The following is a 20,573-nucleotide window of genomic DNA, read 5'->3' as shown; positions in this document are numbered from 1 at the left end:
AGACTTCCTGGAGTCTCTAGCACCCCTCCCTCTCCAAATAAATTGTTAATGGGAAAGTACTCATCTTTATTTACTTGATCTCCTTCATGATGAATAGGAGAATTTATTACAAAGTCTCTTTCTTTTTCTCTGTCATCTTGATATACTTATCACTTCTGTTTAAATGGTAAATAGTGTGATAACAAAACCAAACAAGAAAAAAAAAATCCCAGTCACTGAAAAGTTGTGCCCCTGAAGTTGCTTCCAGTAAATGATTCCTGTTTGGTTTGGAGTTCCTATTAGACTACAAAGAAATGACCCTGCAGTTTTGTCAATAGCAGTTCTTTAGAGCTGAGCCATCCTGTAGTGAATGTTGGTCTTCTCTCCACCAGATAAGAGCGACCTGAAGATGAAACTCTCTGCCACCTATGGGCTGTTAGTGGATGGTGTTGGGCCATGGGACTTCACTGGAGGCTTTGTTCCTTGTGAGCTGCTGCTTACTGGAAAGGATGCCTACCCTGTGCTTGTGAGCTCTCAGAAACAAGTTCTGATTGCTGTTTCACAGTATGGGAAGGGCCGGATGGTGGTTGTTTCTCATGAGGGAATCCTGAAGGACTCCAAGTTTTTCCAGTTCCTCATAAATGCTGTCGACTGGCTCAAGACCTCCCTTGGGGCCCTGGTTGGGGTCCGTCATTGTTTGGATTCCCTCTCCCAGCTGCTCCTCAGGGTTGGCACCAAAGTACAGGCTGGGGCAGAGCTCAGCATCCTTCTGGGGGTGTACTGTATGGATGCCTATGACAGTACTCATGCAAAAAACCTGATTCACTTTGTAAAGGAAGGTGGGTGCCCGCTCATTGGAGGCCAGGCCTGGTACTGGGCTAGTCAACATGGCAAGGAGAAGGTGCTGTTTGAATTTCCTGGGAACCAGGTGACCAGTGTGGCTGGTGTGTACTTCACAGGAAACACTGTGGAAAAGGGGATCTTCAAAGTTGTGAAGAAGATGCCAAAGATTCCCTTACTTGTCCCGTGAGTGTCTGAATTGCTATCTCTATTTAAGTGGCTGATAAAGCTGTACAGGTGAGATGTTTACAGGAGATTCTTGAGGTAAGAGATGAGGATGATGAGGAATGCTGGTTCTTTTGTAGACAGGGATGCAATTTTTATCTTGAAATTTAAGAGAGATCTTTTTACTATTTGCCGTCTCAAAGAATGATGTCTGACTGCTTCCAGGGGAGCTGGGTAAAGCGCAGGGAATTCATTCAGGGACAAGAAATGAAGGTAGCCATTGTTTAGAACAGCATATATGACCAAATGCATCTGTGCGCAACACACAGCAACTTGGGGAAGTGAAGAGTAACTCCTCTCCTTTGCCCCCAGAACTGTACATTCAGGGCAACTGTGGCTTTCCTGTGGTTCAGAACCAGATTTGAGATGGAACATCTGGCTAGCTTTCTGGGCCAGGCTCTGGCTGGCAGCTATTAAACCTGTTCAACCTGTTAGCTGCAGAAATTTACTTCTGTAAGTGAAGCCCCAGGGCGAGTACAGAGCTGAGGAGACTGGCCCAGTGCCACATCCCTTCTCAGCACCCGACACAGACCATGGGCAGGAAACCTCTGTGCTCCGAGATAGTTTGGGATTCCAGAGTGGCCCTTTGGGACCCAAAGCAGCACGTATAAAATTCAGGGCTATTGTGACTCACATGACAGAGCAGACAAGTCACCAGAATCTTGGGTGTTGTTCTGCCGTCTTCCTCTATCTCCCCTTCCCACTTAGCATGCCAAGCTGTGCCTAGCACAGCTTTCTCCAGAGTTACATAAAGTGCAGTGGGGTCTTTGAGGAGCATGCATGCTGCTTTGCTTCCTGTGTGTGGCAGTTTCATTTCATTGCATTGAAAGCTGCAACAATTATAATAAAATTCCCTACAAGTTTTTTCATTCATCACAGTCTTGTATATACTAAATTTCAACAAATAATTGGATTTGATACTTCCTGGATGCTGAATTTATGCCCCAGTAAAGGTAGCAGAAAGCTCTGCTGTTGAATTCAGAAAAGTGCTCAGGACACAGCCAACAAATGAAGTTATTTAATTAAAATTTTCTGAATGATCTTTTCCCCCACCTCCAGTTCACAGGCAGATGAGAAAGGGAGGGGGGTGGAAAATTCACCAGAGAGAAATTACATAGCAATTGACAAGGCTTTAAGTGGTAACTGACAGTGAATTAGAGCTTGTTTAGGGTGCTTCTGTGGTGTTTTTGTTTTGACCCAGAGCCACAGAGGAATTTAGATACATAATTTCAGTGCAACACAACAGCTCTGTACATCTGGGCCTTCCTGCTAGCCTTTGTTTAACCCACAGAGAATCAGACTGCGGTCTGATGCAGGTGCTGTGCCGTATGCCTGGATACCTATTCTGTGTGACAAAGGATTGGAGTAAAGTGATAATCAAAGGAGGGCTGCAGTTTTAATTTCTCTCCTGTGGGCGTGCATAAGGGCTGAATCATTTATTCTCACTGAGTTGGCTGCAATGGCCACGTAATGAGATGCTTTCCAGTGCCAGAGTGAAAACTGTGTTTGGTAAAACTGTATGGCCAAACCAGGAGAAAATATAAACAAAGCAAAACCAAGCAATTCAATACACTGTTTACCACAGTGACATATAGGAGTTACATGGAAATAGCAGAGATAAGAGGAGGGCCATGCACAATAAAATCTCTTTATGTGGTAGAGGTCAACTGATGGGCATTTGAGGAGTATGTGTTAGGAGCCTAAGTCAACTTCAAGTCACTCACTGTCTGTATGCCTATCTGTCCATTTAGCCAAGCTATCCTTTCTTCAGTTCTGAACAGTGACAGAGGCCAGGAAATAGCACAGAGAAATCTTTTGGGCTTGGTTAGCTGATGATTTCTAGGGAGGATAAAATGGATGAAGTTTCCCTTACAAGAGATTTGCCAATCCCCACATCAAGGTTTAAACCTGCAAGAGACTGATTAAAATATATGAAAGGCCTTCTGATTTTTGAGCTTCTGTGATGTATTTAGAAGGGATTTTCAAGCTGCTCTTCAAAGTCACAGGCCTAGAAACTTCCTTTTGACCTTTCTTTCTCTCTTGTTTTTTTTAAATGAATACTGAGATTCTTACAGAGATACTTGACCCCCAAACCTGAAGCTTTAAAAGGAAAAATGAAGGTATTTTTAAAATTGGTAGAACTGTCAATGTGATGTGAGGGTGGAAGAAGAGGCACGGATGGACCAGGCAGACTTGTGTTTAAAAGATTCTGGGACTTGGGCTAACTTGGATGTCTCTTGGTTTTGTAGACATCATGCCAATCTCAGCCTTGATGCTGAGTTTCTCCTGTGTGGTGTGTCAGAGCTGGATGTTGTGACAAGGGGTGTACCCTCTATCTTGCTGGTGCATGGTATCTTCTCCTTCCCACTCTGCCTGGACAGCTCACACCGCTGCCTCTTAGCTGCAGCGTGCTATGGCAAAGGGCGTGTTGTGGTGGCAACTCATGAGAGTCAGCTGTTCTCCTCAAAGTTGGCTGGATTCCTGCTCAATATTGTCCAGTGGCTGGATGCGGGGAAGAAGGGGCTGGTGGGTGTGGATGTCAGCCTGAAGAGACTGTGTAACCTGTTCTCTCAAGGAGAGGTGAAGTTCCAGGTGTCACACCTGACAAGCGATATGAGTGTGTACTGTTGCCCTTCTTACAGTGACAGAGAGATGGAGAAGGTTCATGCTTTTGTGGCAGAGGGAGGCGGTCTGCTGACTGGAGGTCAGGCCTGGTACTGAGCTTCCCAGAACCACAACAAAGCTGCTGTGGCAGAATATCCTGGCAACAAAATCCTCAACCACTTTGGGCTCAGCATTCTGGGTCTGAACGTCCAGGCAGCTAAATACCCAGCCGTGGTGCCTGGGGAGCACTACCACTTCTGCAAGGTGCTCTCTCTTTTCCAGAGGCATGTAGACAAGGATGAGGAGCTCAAAGCTCCCTTGAAGGACTGCCTGCAAAGACTGACACAAGACTGTGCTGCCTTTCTGCGCATCTCAGCCAAAGACTGCCCTGCATATGCCTCACTCCACCGCATCCTGACCAAAGTTCTTCGCAGAAGTGGGATCCCACATGTCAGCAGGCACTGCCCTGTCCAGAGCAACTCCAAAGAGGCAGCCCTTCTCTGCATGGCAACTGAGCTGTCCTGTGCCATGACGGACTGTGCAGCCTTAGTGCAGAAACCCACCAGTGGGGTCTGTGACCTCCCTGTTACTGTAGAAATTGATGGCACAAACCCAGGTGAGAAGCATATCTCCCTCCCTCTTGAGTAATGCTGCTGCTGGGAACAGTGGCTCACCTCACATGTTTGTCTGTGTGTACGTATGGCTGAACATGGGGACACTTGTACAATTTTGCTTTGGGCTTGTGAGGAGGCTGATCTCTCTGTAGTGACAGACAGGCTCCTGTTGTGGCCAACCTGGAGTGCAGTGCTCTGAAACACCCTGTGGAAGTTCTGCTCCCTCTCTGTTGGTGTACAGGGCACTGAGGGAGATGAACCACCTAACAGAGGCACTTCGGGGGAATTATGCAACATAATGGTTTTGGCAAGAAAACTGCCTTAAGAAAGTCTTGGCCCTGCACTGCAGATTGCCATCCCCATAGTTGTGCTGATACAGCCATCTATGGGGCTGTGCTATGAAAAGATCTGAATTAGGCACAAAGGGCTATTTTTGATCCAAATCATTCCAATCCAATTTATAGCACAGTCCCACAACTTGCATCAGCACAACTGAAGGAGCAACCGGTTGTGGTTTTGGGGGTCCAGAAGTAAGGTGGGAACTTCTTAAGCTGGCATTGTCACTAAAGCCAAGGTACTTTGTAATCACATCCTGAGTAAGAGGTCTAAACTTAGGTTTTTTATCTATACAACCCTGCTGAGATTCCTGTGTGTAAATAATATGTTTAAAGTCTAGGTAATTCCACTAGTAAGGTATTTTTCCCTGGACAGATTCACCTTATATTTTTGTATTTGAATATGTTTGAGAGGAGTTGTTTGAAAACTGTTCTAATGAGGATAGACTGTTCTGAAGTGGCAATGTCTGAGTGCAGAGGATATGTAGAGAAGAAGAGTTGTGGAACAACTGTTCACTGGTTTTCAGTTCTCTAATGAGTCAGGACAAAAGAAGAAAATTGTTTAGCACTGACTAAATTGAATGCATTGGTTTAAATGCCTTGTTTTGTTTGGCCAGAAATTATTCAGTGTTTGTATAGTTTCATATAAAAAATAAAGAAATGCTAGCAAACCATGATTTAAGATTAAACACCATTTCAAAAATGCTATCAGGGCAAGCCAAGCAAAACTGAGATGAATTGGTGAAACATGGTATTTGGTGAACATGCTATATGGTGAAACCGGATATTGTCTAATTTGCATTTTTTCTTGGAGAAAGTTTTACTTGAAAAAATTGGTCATTCTTTCTTGGAGGTGCTTTATGGAAAGGGTGCTTTATGACCGTACAGCTCTTTTTAGGACTGTTAACTGTTTGTGCTGAAATACACTTGTGTAAAACATTATTTGTGAACTAGTGAGTGGATTTTGCCTGGACAGTACAGTAGAGATGGATCAACTTTGCACTGTGTGTCACAACTGTCCACAGAGATCTTCTAGGCAGAGGAGACTTGCATTTCCACGGAAGGACTGTCTAGAAACATGCTGAATTGTACTGGAATGATGGGGTACCCAATTTAGAGTTAGACCTAGGATAAGACAGACCTTTTAGGCTTTCTCATAACTTCAGTCTGCTAGGAATGGGAATTTGTGTGGGCCCCAGCTTGTGCTGACCAGACTCTAGGGAAAAATCTGATGTTACTGTCTGTCTGTTATCTAGGAAATGATTTATGACCATTATATCTTCAACTGTATTTAATATCACTGCAGTATGCACCTCTTATGAGGGCTTTACTGTGAGAGAATCTGAGTGGAGGTGTTGGGGTTTGGGTTTCTTTTTTATATTTTTAAATTGTTAGTAAGTGCGTTTAATCTTGTCATTTTCAGAAGTTCAAATTTGGGTGGGCAAGCATGCTAATTGTCTGGCGGTCTAGTTCACATCACCTTTTGCTTTAAAACTAGAAATGTATTTCTGACAGTTTGGGTAAAACACAAGACAGTTTTGTGAGTGTAGAGCAAGGCAAAAAAGAGGATGAAGATTCTTTTATTGCAGCTTGACATCTCCAGAATGCATGACGTTAGGCTGAAAAAGTGCTGACTGTTCAGGAAAGTCTTAACTTTTAGGCAAGACAGCCTGGAGGAGTACAGAACTCTTATCTCCCTGAAGGACACACGGCAGTTATAACATTCACTTGCATGGTGGTTGGTGCTGGTCTGCAGGTAAGTTCTCTTGAATTTGGCTACTGTACACTGATGTATTTGTCAGGTGGGCACTCAAATACAGGCCTCAGAAGGCTTTTCTCCGTACTAATTTTGCTGCCATTTCAATCCTTGCCTACTGCTGCCACCCTATGTCACTTTTAGTGCATTATCATGATTTCTTACCTTGTTTCCCACTCTTTACTGTTGTTGTTTCTGTGTGCTACTTGGATAAATGTGCTACCTGAAGGCAGCTGTGCTTGTTTTGTTACCCTGCAGATAGAAACAATCAAGGTGGTTGCCTGGCCCAGGATAAGTGCTTGGGTCCTTCTAATCGCCAAACTTAGTGTTGTCTCTTTCCAGATCTCTCGTGAGGTACTTTCATAGTGCTGTCCCTGTTGCTCATGTAGATGTATCCAGATCAGATACAAACTAGCTACCTGGGCTCCTGCTATCTGTAAAGTACAAAGCAGGCAAGCACTCACCTGCTTGGGTATTTTTTGCAGAAAGCTCCACGTAGCTGAAACCCAAGGTTAACTCAGGTACTTCTGTATGATCTTGCAGCCACATCCTGTTTTACTGTATCAGTACCAGGGAAGAGGCGCAAGAAGGGAAGCCAGCAGTGATCACATCTCCTCACCTCACGTTTTTAGTATGTGACCTCGATGCTGGTGCAGAGTGAAGAAAATATCAATACAGTATTCTAGTGAAGGAAGTCACTGCGGAACTCTCCGCTGCCAGTGAAGGAGGTAGCTGACCTCAGTAATAATGGGAGTAGAGGTGTAAGACTGTGTGACAGGGACAGCACTGAACTTTTTTTTTTTCTTGTTTTGCTGCTTCTGCTCACCACAAGCTGAAAGCTTGAGTAGGGTTGGAGTCAGAAGGCTGCTTTTGTGTGTGTGCCCTACAAGGCACACCAGGGGTCTCAGGGTGCTGTGGCCTGTCAGCTTGCACTTGGAGCATTTTGCCCAGCTCTTCCTACCCTTCTGTTTGCCAGGTGCAGATTGGGTGTCATGCGGATGACCTGTCTCATGCCACAGAGCTGAAACGGCCCCAGTGGTGATACACACCTGTGATATTACCTGCCACAAACAGTCTGTTTCCTGCCTCTGGGGTGGCCTTATTTACATCACAGTACCAGGAAAGAGTGTCCTGGGGAAAGTGTCCATCACTGTAGAAGGGGCAGTCAGAGCTCCTTTCTTCAAGCTTGGTAGGTTTGTTTATTTGGTGTCTTTCTCCTTAGCACTGCTCATAGATGCTGTTATTCTTGTGACTGAAAAGAAAGATGGCCCAGTGTTTAGGGTCACTGGTCTGGACTTAGGAATACCCAGGTTTAGCTTTCTTGTTTTGTATTCCTTTGACTTCCCCTGGAATTCTGGGTAAGTCACTTAACCACTCTGTGGCGGGAGGCAGGTGAGAGGGTTGTCATGAAATGGGCAATGTTTGTTCAAAATGACATTTTTTAGAGATTGGAGTTGTCATTTTCAATGAAAACCACTGTGTTGGAGCGATACAGGCTGACCTCAGTTGTGGTAAAGCTTGCCTTGCCATATGCCTGCTTTAGGGTGTCCCCATATGGCCACCTCCAGTCCCTACAGTAAACGGTAATCTCCCCACTGGTGGGTTTCCCATGTTTCCATCAGTTTCTCTTGTTGTATGGAACTTCTTTTTGCTCCTCTGTCAAACTAAACAAAAATCAGTGTTGTTATCTCTTTGTTGGAGAACAGGGAATGAGATCATCAAGAGAGGCTGGAGAAGTCTGATGCTTCTTTTTCTCAGATAGGAAACAGAGATCTGTTCTTGCTGTGCTACTACTTTGGTGTAAGACAGTCCTTTTCTCTCTCTGTCTCCTATCCACAAAAGAGCCCTGAAGAGACTTCTGAAGTACATGTTTCTGTGGCTTGTCTTCTGGGAGTGTGCTCAAAATTGATTTTCTGTGTTGATGTAGGGGAGACCTGTGAAAGCCAGTGGCAGGCCTGTATCCGGCATTACCCTGCTCCCTGGGCAGAATTAGCTGTTGAGAATCTTATCCTGACTGTACCAGCTGACAGCATTCTACACATAGAGAACCCAAAGCCACTGCTTAGCCTGTGGGATGAGATCATGGTGGCAATAGCACATTGGCAGCCATACCAACAAAATTCCCAAGGCTGGAGAGGATTGTAACAGATGTCCAGATCTCATGTGGTAGGTATATTGCTGTATAGCCTTCTCAAGGAGCCCAGAGAAAAGTGGCCTCTAGCAGCAATGTCTGTTTCTTTGAGGTTGTTGTGCTAAAATTGGACTGCAAACTTATGTAAGGGGTGCAAGCCTTGCATAACTGTGAGCTACTCCATCAGGATGGAAATGTGGTAAGGCACGGCTTTCAAAAACCACAGTGACTGGTGCAGTTGCCCCTCTGCTTTCAAAACTGGTATTGTCTCACTCAGCTTTTCTGCTGCCTGAGTGTTCTGAGAGGCAGAGCTGCTGACTGCAATGGCTTTGGCTCACTCATTCTCCCTCCTAAATGCACTGCAGAGACAGTACAACTGGGAGATAGTGACCTGATTTCTATTTTCCCCTGCCTCAGTCACAGGACTGTTTGCTTACATTCAGTTGCAATTGTACCTGCTGGAGACAGGCTACACAAGAGTTACTGTGGGCAAAACTTAGCCTGAAAAAATATGTGTCCGAGCTGAAGGCAAAGGAGAAACAGAATGTGCATCACTATCAAAGCCTGTGAGTTTGTAGTTTTGCACTGATGCTCCTCCACATCTCCACCCTAGCTTCTGAAGTTGTAAACCGAGTGCATTTGATTTAGAGTCAGTTAGATGGTAAATGTGGAACCTTACAATGTCATTTTTATTCAGTTGTTTTTCAAAGCCAGCTGGTTAAATTCTTCATCCCACAGTGAGGGCAAGGGCTTGGCATGAACCCTGATGTTCTAACCTCTGGCTAGACCACAGGGAAATAATTTGTTGCATATCTTCGGAGTGTGAAATTCTACTGTCCTGGGAAAATGCCAGTTAAAATTACCATAGTCTGCAGACTCAAGATTCCCTTGTGGTTTGGATTGTCTAAATGGTTTGGCTCACATTTTTGGACTTGAACTTTTGGGGTTGCCAGGCATTGCTATAGGGTTGCTCCCCTTGAGGGGAGCTCAAGATCTTAAACAGTTTCTGCAAGAAGGAGTATGTGATTCATGTCCTCTACTTTGGGTAGTCTACAAGCTTTGTGTTCAGTCAAAGCCAGCTATGTAGGCTCCCTTTGTGGTGAGTGTAAAGGGCTGTTTAACCCATCCTATGACAGGTGTTTGAGTTTGGGGGGATGACTCTCATATAAAGTTTTGGGATCCTTCCAGAAGGACAAATCAGGGATGAAGCCACCCAGGAGACATGGGTAAAATCCCTTGCAGTGCCAAATTCTTGCCCAGCATGATGCTGGTAAATTGTTTAGATAACAGCTGTTCTGTGAAGTTAAGCGTGATGAGCGCTGTGATCTCCATGTGTTTCTTCCACACTGCTAACTCTTGGAGTGCAGACGTGCAATATCCACACTTTACACAGGAAGAGTCAAGCTCTGTGAGAGTGCTGAATCACATTTTTGCATGGTTGGATTGGCCTCACTGTGCTCAGTTTGAAAGAGTTCAGGTGTGTTCTGGGCAACGTTCAGGCTTTCTTCTTCGACCTAAAACATCAGTGTCAGTCCAAATGTGAGCGTACGCTTATGTATAAACAGGGCAAGTGGGCAAAACTGCACTTAACTGATAGTTCAATGTTACCCTTACACCCCTTATTTGACTGTCTGTTAAGGTGAAGTTTGTAGTATTTCCTTATCTCAAAAAAGGAAAAGATTGTCACTCATGGTGATAAAGTATGGTATGTGAGATGGAGGAAAGGCACTAGAGAAATGAAAAAATACAGTCATTTATATCTAAGAGGTACTGGGATAAGCACTTATGCTGTGTGTTGATACCTGTCTTTTCCTGCAGGTTGGATGCATGCTGGCTACCCTATCATGGGCCACCTAGATTCAGTGAAGGAGATGGTAGATATGAAGCACATGCAAACCACTGGTCTTTGTGGTCCTGTCCATGAGTTGGGACACAATCAACAGCAGCAAGCATGGGAATTTCCCCCTCATACTACAGAAGCTACCTGCAACCTCTGGTCTGTCTATGTGCATGAGAAGGTGCTGCGGATTCCCAGGCATCAGGCCCATAAGGCGCTTAGGTCACAGTGTGGGGAGGAAAGGATAAGAGGGTATCTGAAGAAGGGTGCTCAGCTAAAGGACTGAGAAATGTGGACTGCACTGGAGACATAGCTGCAGGTGACTCTGGGAGAGGTGGGTTCATTCTCAGTGCCTAGTGACTGCAACTGTTTGCTTACAAGCTGGATTTTTCTTAGGTCTGGAAAGCACCAGAGAGATACATGGATAGTTTGTGTATCACTAATGTCTCCTGATGCCCTTCCTCTGCAAGACTTCGCCTCAGCCATGTGGAGAGAGAACCGAGTGCTAATCTTTCTTCCTAGGAGAGAAACAGGAATTGTTTCTTGATACAGAGTGGGAAAAGGAGGATCAAGTGTCGGTACAGTTCTTTAATCTGCTGCAGATTTTCTGTGGACTTTGGGCTAGCTGGCAAAAAATGTTTGGCACTGTAGAACTTCTAGAAGAGTAGTATCCTGATAAGTTACAAGGCTGAGCTCCCCTACACAAAACAAAGGAGAGACCAGGGTGTTCATATGAGCCAGTGCACTGAGTGGGGCCAGTGTAGTCTATCAAATGGCAAGGGGATGGATTCATCTTATCTTCTCCCTTCCAAATGTAGTTAGATGCCTCACTGCATTCAAGACTCTAAATCATGAACCTTGTCCTCGATTAAGGTGCACTCTCATGAAAAGCATGTGAGAGAGCTCTTCCCCTACCCCCTTTACCTTTCTTCTTGTAGCAGCCAGTAGTCTAGTAGAGAGAGCATTCAACTTGATTTGAATTTGAGATTTCAAGGTGAGTGTCCGTTATGATGGCTTAGGCTGTTGACTGTTGTGAGGTGAATATCCCTCAGCCCCTCCTCTGGGAGCTCTTACATCTCATACAAATACCAAAGTATTTGTTCTTGTTTTTTCACATCTCAGAGGAATGCCTGAATCATCAAGCTGCAGAGTCAACTTCTGTTTTCTCTGGTGCAATGAATATCAAAATAGTTAGACAGAGGGGAACAGTTTCAAGAGGGGAGATTTACCCACATTACCTTATAGGCTGGCAGTTTGGCCACTGCCTGAGGAGGTGGGAAACTTGGGGTCAAATCTGATTTCCAGGTCTTGCAGAGTATGGACCGGAGTCTGCCATCTCCTGTCTGGCTACTGACAGAACTGTTGGGACAAACAAATGAACAATCCTCTTCTTCCCCACTGTGCCCCTCAAAGTCATCATGAAATAGTTGATGTTATAGTGCAACAAATATAGTGGTATTGAGCACTGAACATCAGACTAGCAAAGGATGCTACAGCTACTTTGAGAATCCGCAAGACTCTCAAAGTGATCAGGGACTCTCAAAGAGTCCACAGGGTGTTATACTAGGGCTCTGGGGCCGGGATTTGAATACTTTAGTACATATTCACTTGGAAAACCATGAGTTTCAGGGATGATAGGTGCCTATAAGTTTTTAGGTGTCAGCCGAGTGGGAGTTTTGAGGTACCTTACCTGAGGTCTGCCTGGGCTTTACCTCTGAAGAAGAGCCACCTTCCCTCTTTCCATTGCTTTTTTTTTTCCTAATACTTCCTAGAGATGAGTTGTTGGGTTGATGTAAAGTGATATTAGCAGGTCCCTAGCTGAGAAGTAAAAATGAGTTGCCGTTTCCTCACCTAGTCTCATAACTTAGCCTGTGCTGAATTTCCGTGCTTGGGAGAGGATGTGTTAAGCAAAGGAAAAAGTTTAGGGCCTCTGTATTGCTCTTCCTGTGTGGAAACAGAGAGACTGCTGGATGGTACCAGGCTGAATTTCCAACCTTGACTTGGTCTTTGACAGCAGTCTGGGATGCCTCAGAGGAAGGTGCACATAATACCTAATTTCTATATTTACACCTCAAAGATGCTTTGTAGACAGATGAGAAACACTCACAGTTTACAAACTAACCACACCTTCTACAGACAAACAGAAGACCTATGTATAATTATTGTCTAGATACCTTCCCTCTTCCAGCCATAATGGGTTTTCTTCAATTGAATGCTCTCCATGTTGCTTTGAGCCATACATCTGGATCCCATTTAGATGTTTTTCACATTCCTTTTATCCAGAAAGGCTTCAGCATTGACCTTCAGGCCTTTCAGATCCACATCCTGTCTGCCTCTTACTTGCATGGCAGGAGGGTGCTGTCTGGTCCTGACATTGCCTGACAGAGCATACCATCCCTCAGAGTTCAGCCTAGTCATGCATTTCTCTCTCCAGAGTGGTCTCTGAAGCCTGTAACACGGATCTTGGAAAAGAGAATATAAAGCAATTAGAAAATCAATCAATTGGCCCAAGGGATGTACAGATTTAAATTGGCCAGCAAAATTCCTGTCTGTACTGTTCTGTCTCCACTTCCTCACTGTTCTGGAACTTGCTTTGGACTAAGGTCAGAGCCCTCCAAAGCTCTGTCTAAACTAGGCAAAAGAAGCACTTTGCAGCATGTTCCAGGGTACTTGTTCCCCCAGTTATCCAGTTGCCCCCCACAAGTACCTGTGTTTTCTTCCCATAGAAGACTGTCTGTAAGGGAGTGAACAGACAGTTTTCATTCTGGTCGTGTTGTGACATGGAGCTGGGAACTCCCCATTCTCTGAGGTGAATACTTGAACTCAGGATCTAGGAGATGCTCCTGCATTCTGCAGGTCAGATATAACTTAACATGGTGAGGAGCCTTCTGTATAACTTGGCTTACTGCTTTTGGCCTTGTTCAAAACCAGACCCTTCCTTTTCCTACCTTCCGGTCAGCCTGCTCATGACTCTCCAACCTTCTTACCCCAAAATATTGCCTACTCCATAGCTAGTCTCAGCACCAGGGGTTTCCATGTGAATATGGGAATATCATAGGCAGACAACCCATTTGTTTGTTCTGCCTAATGTAGAAATGTTGTCTGCCACTGCTTAGCTGTTCCAGCATGATGGAGGATTTGTGGAATACATTTTAGTGTCAAACTAGTGTCAAAGCGTGATGCACTTTGACTTGGTAATGAACTACTGACACTGACAATCAGTAAACATTCTGCATCCTGTCAAGCTATTGTTCCAACTCAGCTCTCCATATTAACCTCGCCTTGAACAACAAAACAGGTTTCTACTCCCTCTTTACTTTAAACTCATTTCTCATACAACAGTAGTTTTTCTGTTTTTATCCCCTTTGTTCTTATTCCTAGACAAAACATGCTCTGCTCACAATCTCTCCTTCCTGTTTTCTGACTACTCCTTGTTCTCTTGTCTTCCTTCTGTCCAGGTTCTCTCTCAGAGTCCTTACTGATGGTTTTTCACTGCACAAGAAGCTTTATTCTGCACAAATCATCAGCTTGCATGGTTGGTTGCTGCTGAGTGCTGACATTTCTATCTGCTCCCAATGTACCTTTTGTCTCCATTTGTTCTGGCAGGCCAGTGTAGTGGAAATGTGTTTTTTTCTGTATGCTAGTGCTGTAAGTTATGCTCTGAAGCCTAAAAGTTGGATGACTTCATCTAACTTTACACCCTTTCCAAATGACACTGCAGAAACCTGTGGAAGTTTCTATTACTTGTAACACAAGAATAATGTCTATGAAATGAGAATTTCATTGTTTTTACACTCTATATTTTTGTCCCTCAGTTGCAGGAGGGCTTTGGTTGGGAGCCCTTCATCCATCTCTTCTCTGACTACCAGAAAATGTCCACCATTCCAAAGGACAACCCTTCTAAGATGAACTTGTGGGCACAGAAGTTTTCTCAGCAGGTGAACAGGAACCTGGCTCCTTTTTTTATGGCCTGGGGATGGCCTATCAAGAAAGAGCTGTCCATGGAACTGTCCTCTTTACCCAGCTGGGAACAGGACCCAGTGAAGTCCTATAGACTGTGAAGGAAACACATCCAGACCTTGATTCTCAGAACTAGCTACAGCCTGTCATTTTCTCATTGTATGCTGCATGATATGCTCACTGTGTATTTAGCTTTACACTGAATTCTTTAGCTTTTTGCTGTCTTAGAATGGAAGCCAACCCTGGCAGAAACTCAGCAGAAACCTGTGTGCTGCTCAGCTCCCATCTAAGCCATCTTCTGAAGAGCTAAATAATGAATGAGCCTTGTGCTGGGTTCTTCTCCTCGGGAGGAATTTAATTCTGGGTGGATTTAGTTCCTGCAGAACCTTTCTCTGCTGAAATTGAGGTTTTCAGGGTGCCTCAGTCACTGGAGCAGTCTCAAGGACAATGCAAATAGAATATGGATCTGTAAAACAAATAGTAGCCTTCATAATATTATGTTCTTCAGTTATGATCTCAGCAACACAAGATCTTCACTACTGATTTGATTACCTGTAAAATTCCTACTCTTTCATCTCTCTAAGTATGCAGAACTTCTACACCTACTATCATGAAATTAAGTGACCTTACAGTGTTTATACGCAGAGGCTGCCTAGCAGATATTGAAATGCTGTTGATTTCTTCCTACTTTATATTACTGTGTGACCCAAGGTCCAGCTTTATCTGAAACAAGTCAATGATGAGTTGTACCTGTCACATTTACCTTAGTCTGTGAGCAAGATACTGTGAGCAAACCATGCAGGATGGGAGAGCAGAAACAAAGCAAGAGGTGAGTTGATTGTAGTCAGTAATGGTTTAACAAATGGACTTGTTAAAGTTTTATAAAAACAGGCACTGACATGACAGCATGAGGGAGCAGAGAGGAGGAAGGCAGAAGCTCAGCAAGATGGAGGATCAACCTGTTCCAAGGAGCAATGGGAGTTAACACTTCCCCCACCTCACTGAGAATTGCTTGGCTAGTTCAACACACTGGTTGACCATGCCAGGGCTAGTGAGGATATTAATGCTTAGCCTAATAGCATGCTAGTCCCAACTCATACCTTGTGTATCAGCAATAAATAAGACAATTGTAGTGAACTCACAGGTTATCTGTATGGTCTTACTTTCAAGTCTCTATGCCCAGTAAGAAAAATGCCTAAAAGGAAGTGACACAAAGATTTGTTACAGCTGCTTTTTACTTTTGTTCTGGCTCAGATGCAGTTCTGATTTTTCTGTGATTCATTGGCCTATTTCTTCCCTTGTCTTTCAAGCATTCTTTCCATTCTTATTCACTACTGCTATAAGTTGTTCTTCCAATAAAACATATGCAGAGGGAAGTCCTAGCTTAGACAGTGGTTCAGTACCAGTTTAGCCTGTTCTGGAGACTCAGAAGAAAATTTATATGGTGCAAAGATCTATATCTGATCCTACCTGCAGTAGCAGATTTCATCCCTGCTGACTTTATGAGCAAAGGTTAAGAGTTTGTATAGTTACAAAAATTGCTCAAAATATTATCAGTTCTGTTACCTGGGGGTGGCATGATCTATTGTTTTTTTTTCTTCATGAATGGCATAAAATGGATTTTGAGATATTTAAGAGCAAAAAGCAAAAAGAGAAAAGGCCAGGGAGAAAGATGATAGGTCATATTCTGAGCCTGGATAGATTAGTTCAACCATAGGGATTCCAATTGAGAAGTTAGAGTTTGCACCAGCTCTAAATACAGCCTGAAATATTTAGGCATACATAACAATTAAATTCGGAATTGGACTAGCTGAAATTAACGTCACCCTTAGAATGATGCCTATTCTTTAGCCAAAACAAAAATGCTATGTAGAATAAATCAGAGAAAGGATTGGCACATTGTGGGGCTGAATTCCATGAATGCTTATCCGCTAATTGTGTGTGCTGGAGTAGCCCATTGAAGCAGAAATGCCCGACTGAGATTGCAGCAGTAAGACAAGAAAATGTTAGCACAAGGACAGACTGCAAAATAAGACATGGAATATTTAATCATTTCCATGAAAATGTATTTGAAGCAGCAGGCACAGAGCAATTCAAAATGGGGAACAATATCTGGGAAAAGCCTACGATGCAGCTGAGAATGACCTGTGCAGGAGCTGAAATGGAAAAAAAAAATAGATTTGGAGGCCACATTAACCTTAGCAAAATTAACCTTAGCAAAAATAAAACCAGCAACAGAGGACTTTCTTGCTCTAATAAATTCCAAGAATGAATAGTTTCACTTGTGAGGTTTTCAAATGAAATACCAACTTAATGGCTTCATTTTTACAGTCAGTTTACTTTTAATGAAAGGTCACGTGCTGGTGCTGAAAACTCCCTTCTGCTAGAAGGGAGCAGTAAGCCCAACAAAGATCCAACAAAGACTTCTGATACTATCAGGTCAAAGGTGATTTCATCTATAGGTGAAGTGTAAGATAGGTCAAGACACTTGAAGAAACACGTAGAGGTACAATACCTCTTCAAGAGCAAAGAAGGAACATGAAATAAAATATCAATGACTGGCAATTATATTATCTTCTTTTTTATAAGCTTTCTGGCTAGCAACAAATTATTGTCAAATGTGGCTTTTCCTTTTCCTGCTAGTAAAGCACTCAGTGTCATTGAATGATTTAATAATAGGTTCAAGCTCTGTGCAGCTCCTTGGTTTCTGCTGTTTTTGGTTTCACAAAATTTAGTTAGAGAACTAGAGAAAGTTGTGCCATTTGCATTTTTTATTTTAGCCTTTGACTCTCCAGCAGCAACTGTGGGAAGTAATCCACAAATTCAAACAGGTAAAATAGGATTAATCTGCCCTAATTTAAGCCTCCAAAAGTCAGACATCTCAATCTGAGCTGCTCAACCCAAGGCTTCCTTTGGGGCCAACGCAGAGAAGGAGGTGCCTGCAGGGGGCAGTTCATCTCCTCCTAAGACGACACATGAATTGCTCTTTGCAGGTGCCTTTTCCTCTCCAGTGGATCTGAAAAGGAGCCTTGGGTGAGCAGCTCAGATTGAGATGGCTGATTTTGAGATGAAATAGGTAAGGTAGGTGAGATGAATCATCACCTTAGTGTGAAAGGAAGTGAACTTTGCTGTGTGGCAGTGACATACATAATTTTTTGACTACTACTCTGAGGTGTTTGGTGCTATGTGCACTTGTCTTAGGGATTTGAATACTCTTCCCATTCTTAATCCTGCATAGTGCGCAGTATAACAATGCCAATAGCTGAATGTACATAAGAAAAACATGTACATGAAAACATGTACATGAAAAGCTGAGTGTACATGAGAATGGGGAATGATGGCTGGAGAGGATGAAGGACTGAAAGTGACAATTGAAAACTGTGGCGGATGAATGGCACGGACTCAGGAGGGTTTGCGTCCTGAGACATTTATTGTTATTTCTGAGCATATTTAAAAAGTTAGCTGCTTCAGTGGTTTCACAGACACACTTTGCTAGGCCAATCATCATGCAGATTATGTCACAGGTAGCCAATCATTACACTGATCACACACGCAGCGGTCATGCCTTGTACCTTGCTACTTGTTTAGAAAAGCTGTCTTGCCCTTAACCTTGGTTCCCACTGGCTTCTGCTAGTTTATCTATACTTTCTCAGGATGTATCATTCCCAGCTGCACCAGTGTCCTTGGGTACATTTGTCTGAGGTTCCTGTTGCTTGCTGCTTGAAACTTTCCACCAGTTTAACCCTGTCATGACCCTCCACAGAAAACATGCAATATGGGTTCATTACTGTCAAAGCTGAGCTGAAGTTTGATCTCCATAGTAGAGCAATGGGGTATTAGAGGTCCAGGGAGCTCTGTGGGAGTGGGATTTTAGACTTGCTGAGTGATTTAATACTTCATAGCCGAAGGCTACATGAGGAAGAAGAGAAACCTGTCGCCCATGGAGAAAGTTTGGACAGTTGTATAGAACTGTGGGAGAGCTCAAGTGATGTGAGTGAACTGAAGCTTGAATGGGACAGTATTCCCTAAATGAAGCTCTTTTGGGACACAGAATAGCTGCAGGGGACTACACATTTGGGCTATTCTGAGGGCTGTTCTAAGGCTGTTCTGCCTTACCCTGTAATCATACAAAATTATAGAATTATTTTAAGTTTAAGTTGCCTTTCATAATAGTGAGCATCTGAGCAAAATGCTGTCCAAAATAAACAAAATTCTGCAGTGGTATAAAGGGAATTAATTGTAGTAATGGCCGCCTTTTCTTTTTTGAAGAAGGAACACTACAGTACGGGTTGAGTGACATACCCTTTGATAGTTCATATTGCTTAAAATCTGCAGATTTTATGAGACTAATCCCAAAACACTACTTAGATGAGATGTCTTTTCAGTAATAGATTAAATAAATTGAATTCTTAAGTATCTGATATTATTTTTCTTGTATGCAATATTTCTCTACCTTCTATTATGGATCTACCTTGAAATGGGTTAAAAGCAGGAAACATTAGTGAGGGTCTGAACTGCATAAATGATTCAGTAGCAGTTTTATTCTGCATTTGCCTCTACAGTAAAAAAATTTCTTCACTGCTTGTGACACTGGATTAATTCCTGGATTGCCAATAATTTAGATTGTGTGTCTGGATAGAGTAGGAAGAACACCTGGTAATTAATAATACTGAAAGGCACTTGGTAAGGGAAAATATGCAAATATTAGTGGCTGGCTGAGAGCACAAATGCATACAAGCAGGAAGCCTTGTCTTTAGTCCAGCATGGCTGCTATTTGTGGTGAAAGGAGGTGGTGGAGTAACAGCCCAGGAGGTAAAAAGTTGGTAGACATCAGTTTGGGTTTCTCCCACGGTGCAGTTCCTTCATGAGGCATCATATAGGTCAGCTACTTGGGCCTTTGGAACTATTTCTTCTTCTGAGTCCTTAGGGACATTGGCATCTGAACTTTCAGTATCATGGACCTTCAGCTCACTACATTGATCACTGTGATCTTTTTCTTTGGGAGTCACTTTGGGTGTTGATCTGTTTGTGAATTTCGCTGGACAGCATTCATGTGGGACTGGATACATCATTTTTCTTCCCTAAATCAAGTGAAGTCAAGAACCTCTACGCATGATGAAACTGAAACACAAATTTTGGCCACCCAATGATCCGTAATCAGGAGCATGGCATGCGTGTCTGTGAGCTTTGATGTAGAATTGATGTGTGCACTGATGTAGACAGACCATGGCTATGTTCCAGCTTTCAAATAGGAAGCTGACATGTGGTTGAGATGACCTGTAAACAGTGGAAAGCCCAAAGATAAACAGAAAGGATGATGAAAATATATAGCAAAGCAGTGTTAGATATTCACCAATAGAGCTTGGCAGAGGCACAGTGTTTGGTACTAGTTAGGGATGTGGCCTCACCTGCTTGGCTACAAATAAACTCAGGCACAGTTTAGTGTGGTCCAGCTCATGGCATGGTTAAAAATGTACCTGAAAGCCAAAACAGAGCTGGGATGTGTGGCCTACTGCCATTTCTCAAACAGGTAAATACAAGGTCAGACACTGAATCAGCTGGAAGCTGCTGCTGCTTCTGCAGAACATAAAAGCTATGCATGTGACATACAACATCGAAACTGGGATCCAGCTCCTAACTCTGAGGATTAAATCAGTCCAGAAGCGAACCTATATCCAGTGTAGGATTAAATAATGTATTTGAATGTTACATGGTTTCAAATAAACATACATATGTGCCTGCAAAACAGAGGAAATAATTATCCCACAGAAATGCAAAGTGTAGCCAAGGGCTTAATCTTATGTTACCCATTGGAGTAGCAATTTTCTACGCACCCAACCAATTTTTTTTGAAACAGAGCTTGCTGTAATTCTCCAGTGTATCAAAAACAAGTAACAGGGCCATAAGCTCCATGATGGGTTAAACTGTTCAGTGGAAGAGCAGTGTGGAAGTGCAATAGAACAACTTCATTTATAATAACATTGCAGAAGAGACAAAGAAACTTAGACACCTGTGTCAATGGAGATGCATACTTTTAGCTGTGCTTTGTGATTACCCAGAATGCTCACACAGAGGAGAGGTTCAAGGATGTGCCAAATACCAACAGCTTCAGAGGAGAGGGTCATGGCTGTCATTGGACTGTGGAATGGGACATGGGTAAGTCAGGCACCTGCCAAACCTCTGTGGTCTGAGAGGAAATGCCTGACCCCTGTAGTAGGGGGCAATGTCACCTATATAACATAAAAGAGATGATGCCTGCTGGCAACAGATCATTTTGCATGTCAGCAAATTC

The 20,573-nt window shown here is 43.4% G+C and overlaps 1 protein-coding gene across 1 annotated transcript; it reads left to right on the top strand.

The window, feature by feature from the left end:
- Positions 1-242: 242 nt before the first annotated feature.
- On the top strand, positions 243-15,418 carry LOC106495713 (TRPM8 channel-associated factor 2-like). The gene is given in 10 exon segments (XM_013956233.2): positions 243-1,005; positions 3,294-4,264; positions 6,258-6,286; positions 6,288-6,353; positions 7,330-7,381; positions 7,384-7,542; positions 8,281-8,448; positions 8,451-8,519; positions 10,303-10,640; positions 14,137-15,418. Coding segments are annotated over 10 exon segments (2,754 nt in total). The 5' UTR covers positions 243-349; the 3' UTR covers positions 14,383-15,418.
- The last annotated feature ends 5,155 nt before the right edge of the window (positions 15,419-20,573 follow it).

Source organism: Apteryx mantelli, chromosome 1 (assembly GCF_036417845.1).
Source record: "Apteryx mantelli isolate bAptMan1 chromosome 1, bAptMan1.hap1, whole genome shotgun sequence".
NCBI lineage: Eukaryota > Metazoa > Chordata > Aves > Apterygiformes > Apterygidae > Apteryx > Apteryx mantelli.
This window is presented reverse-complemented; position numbering and strand designations above follow the sequence as displayed.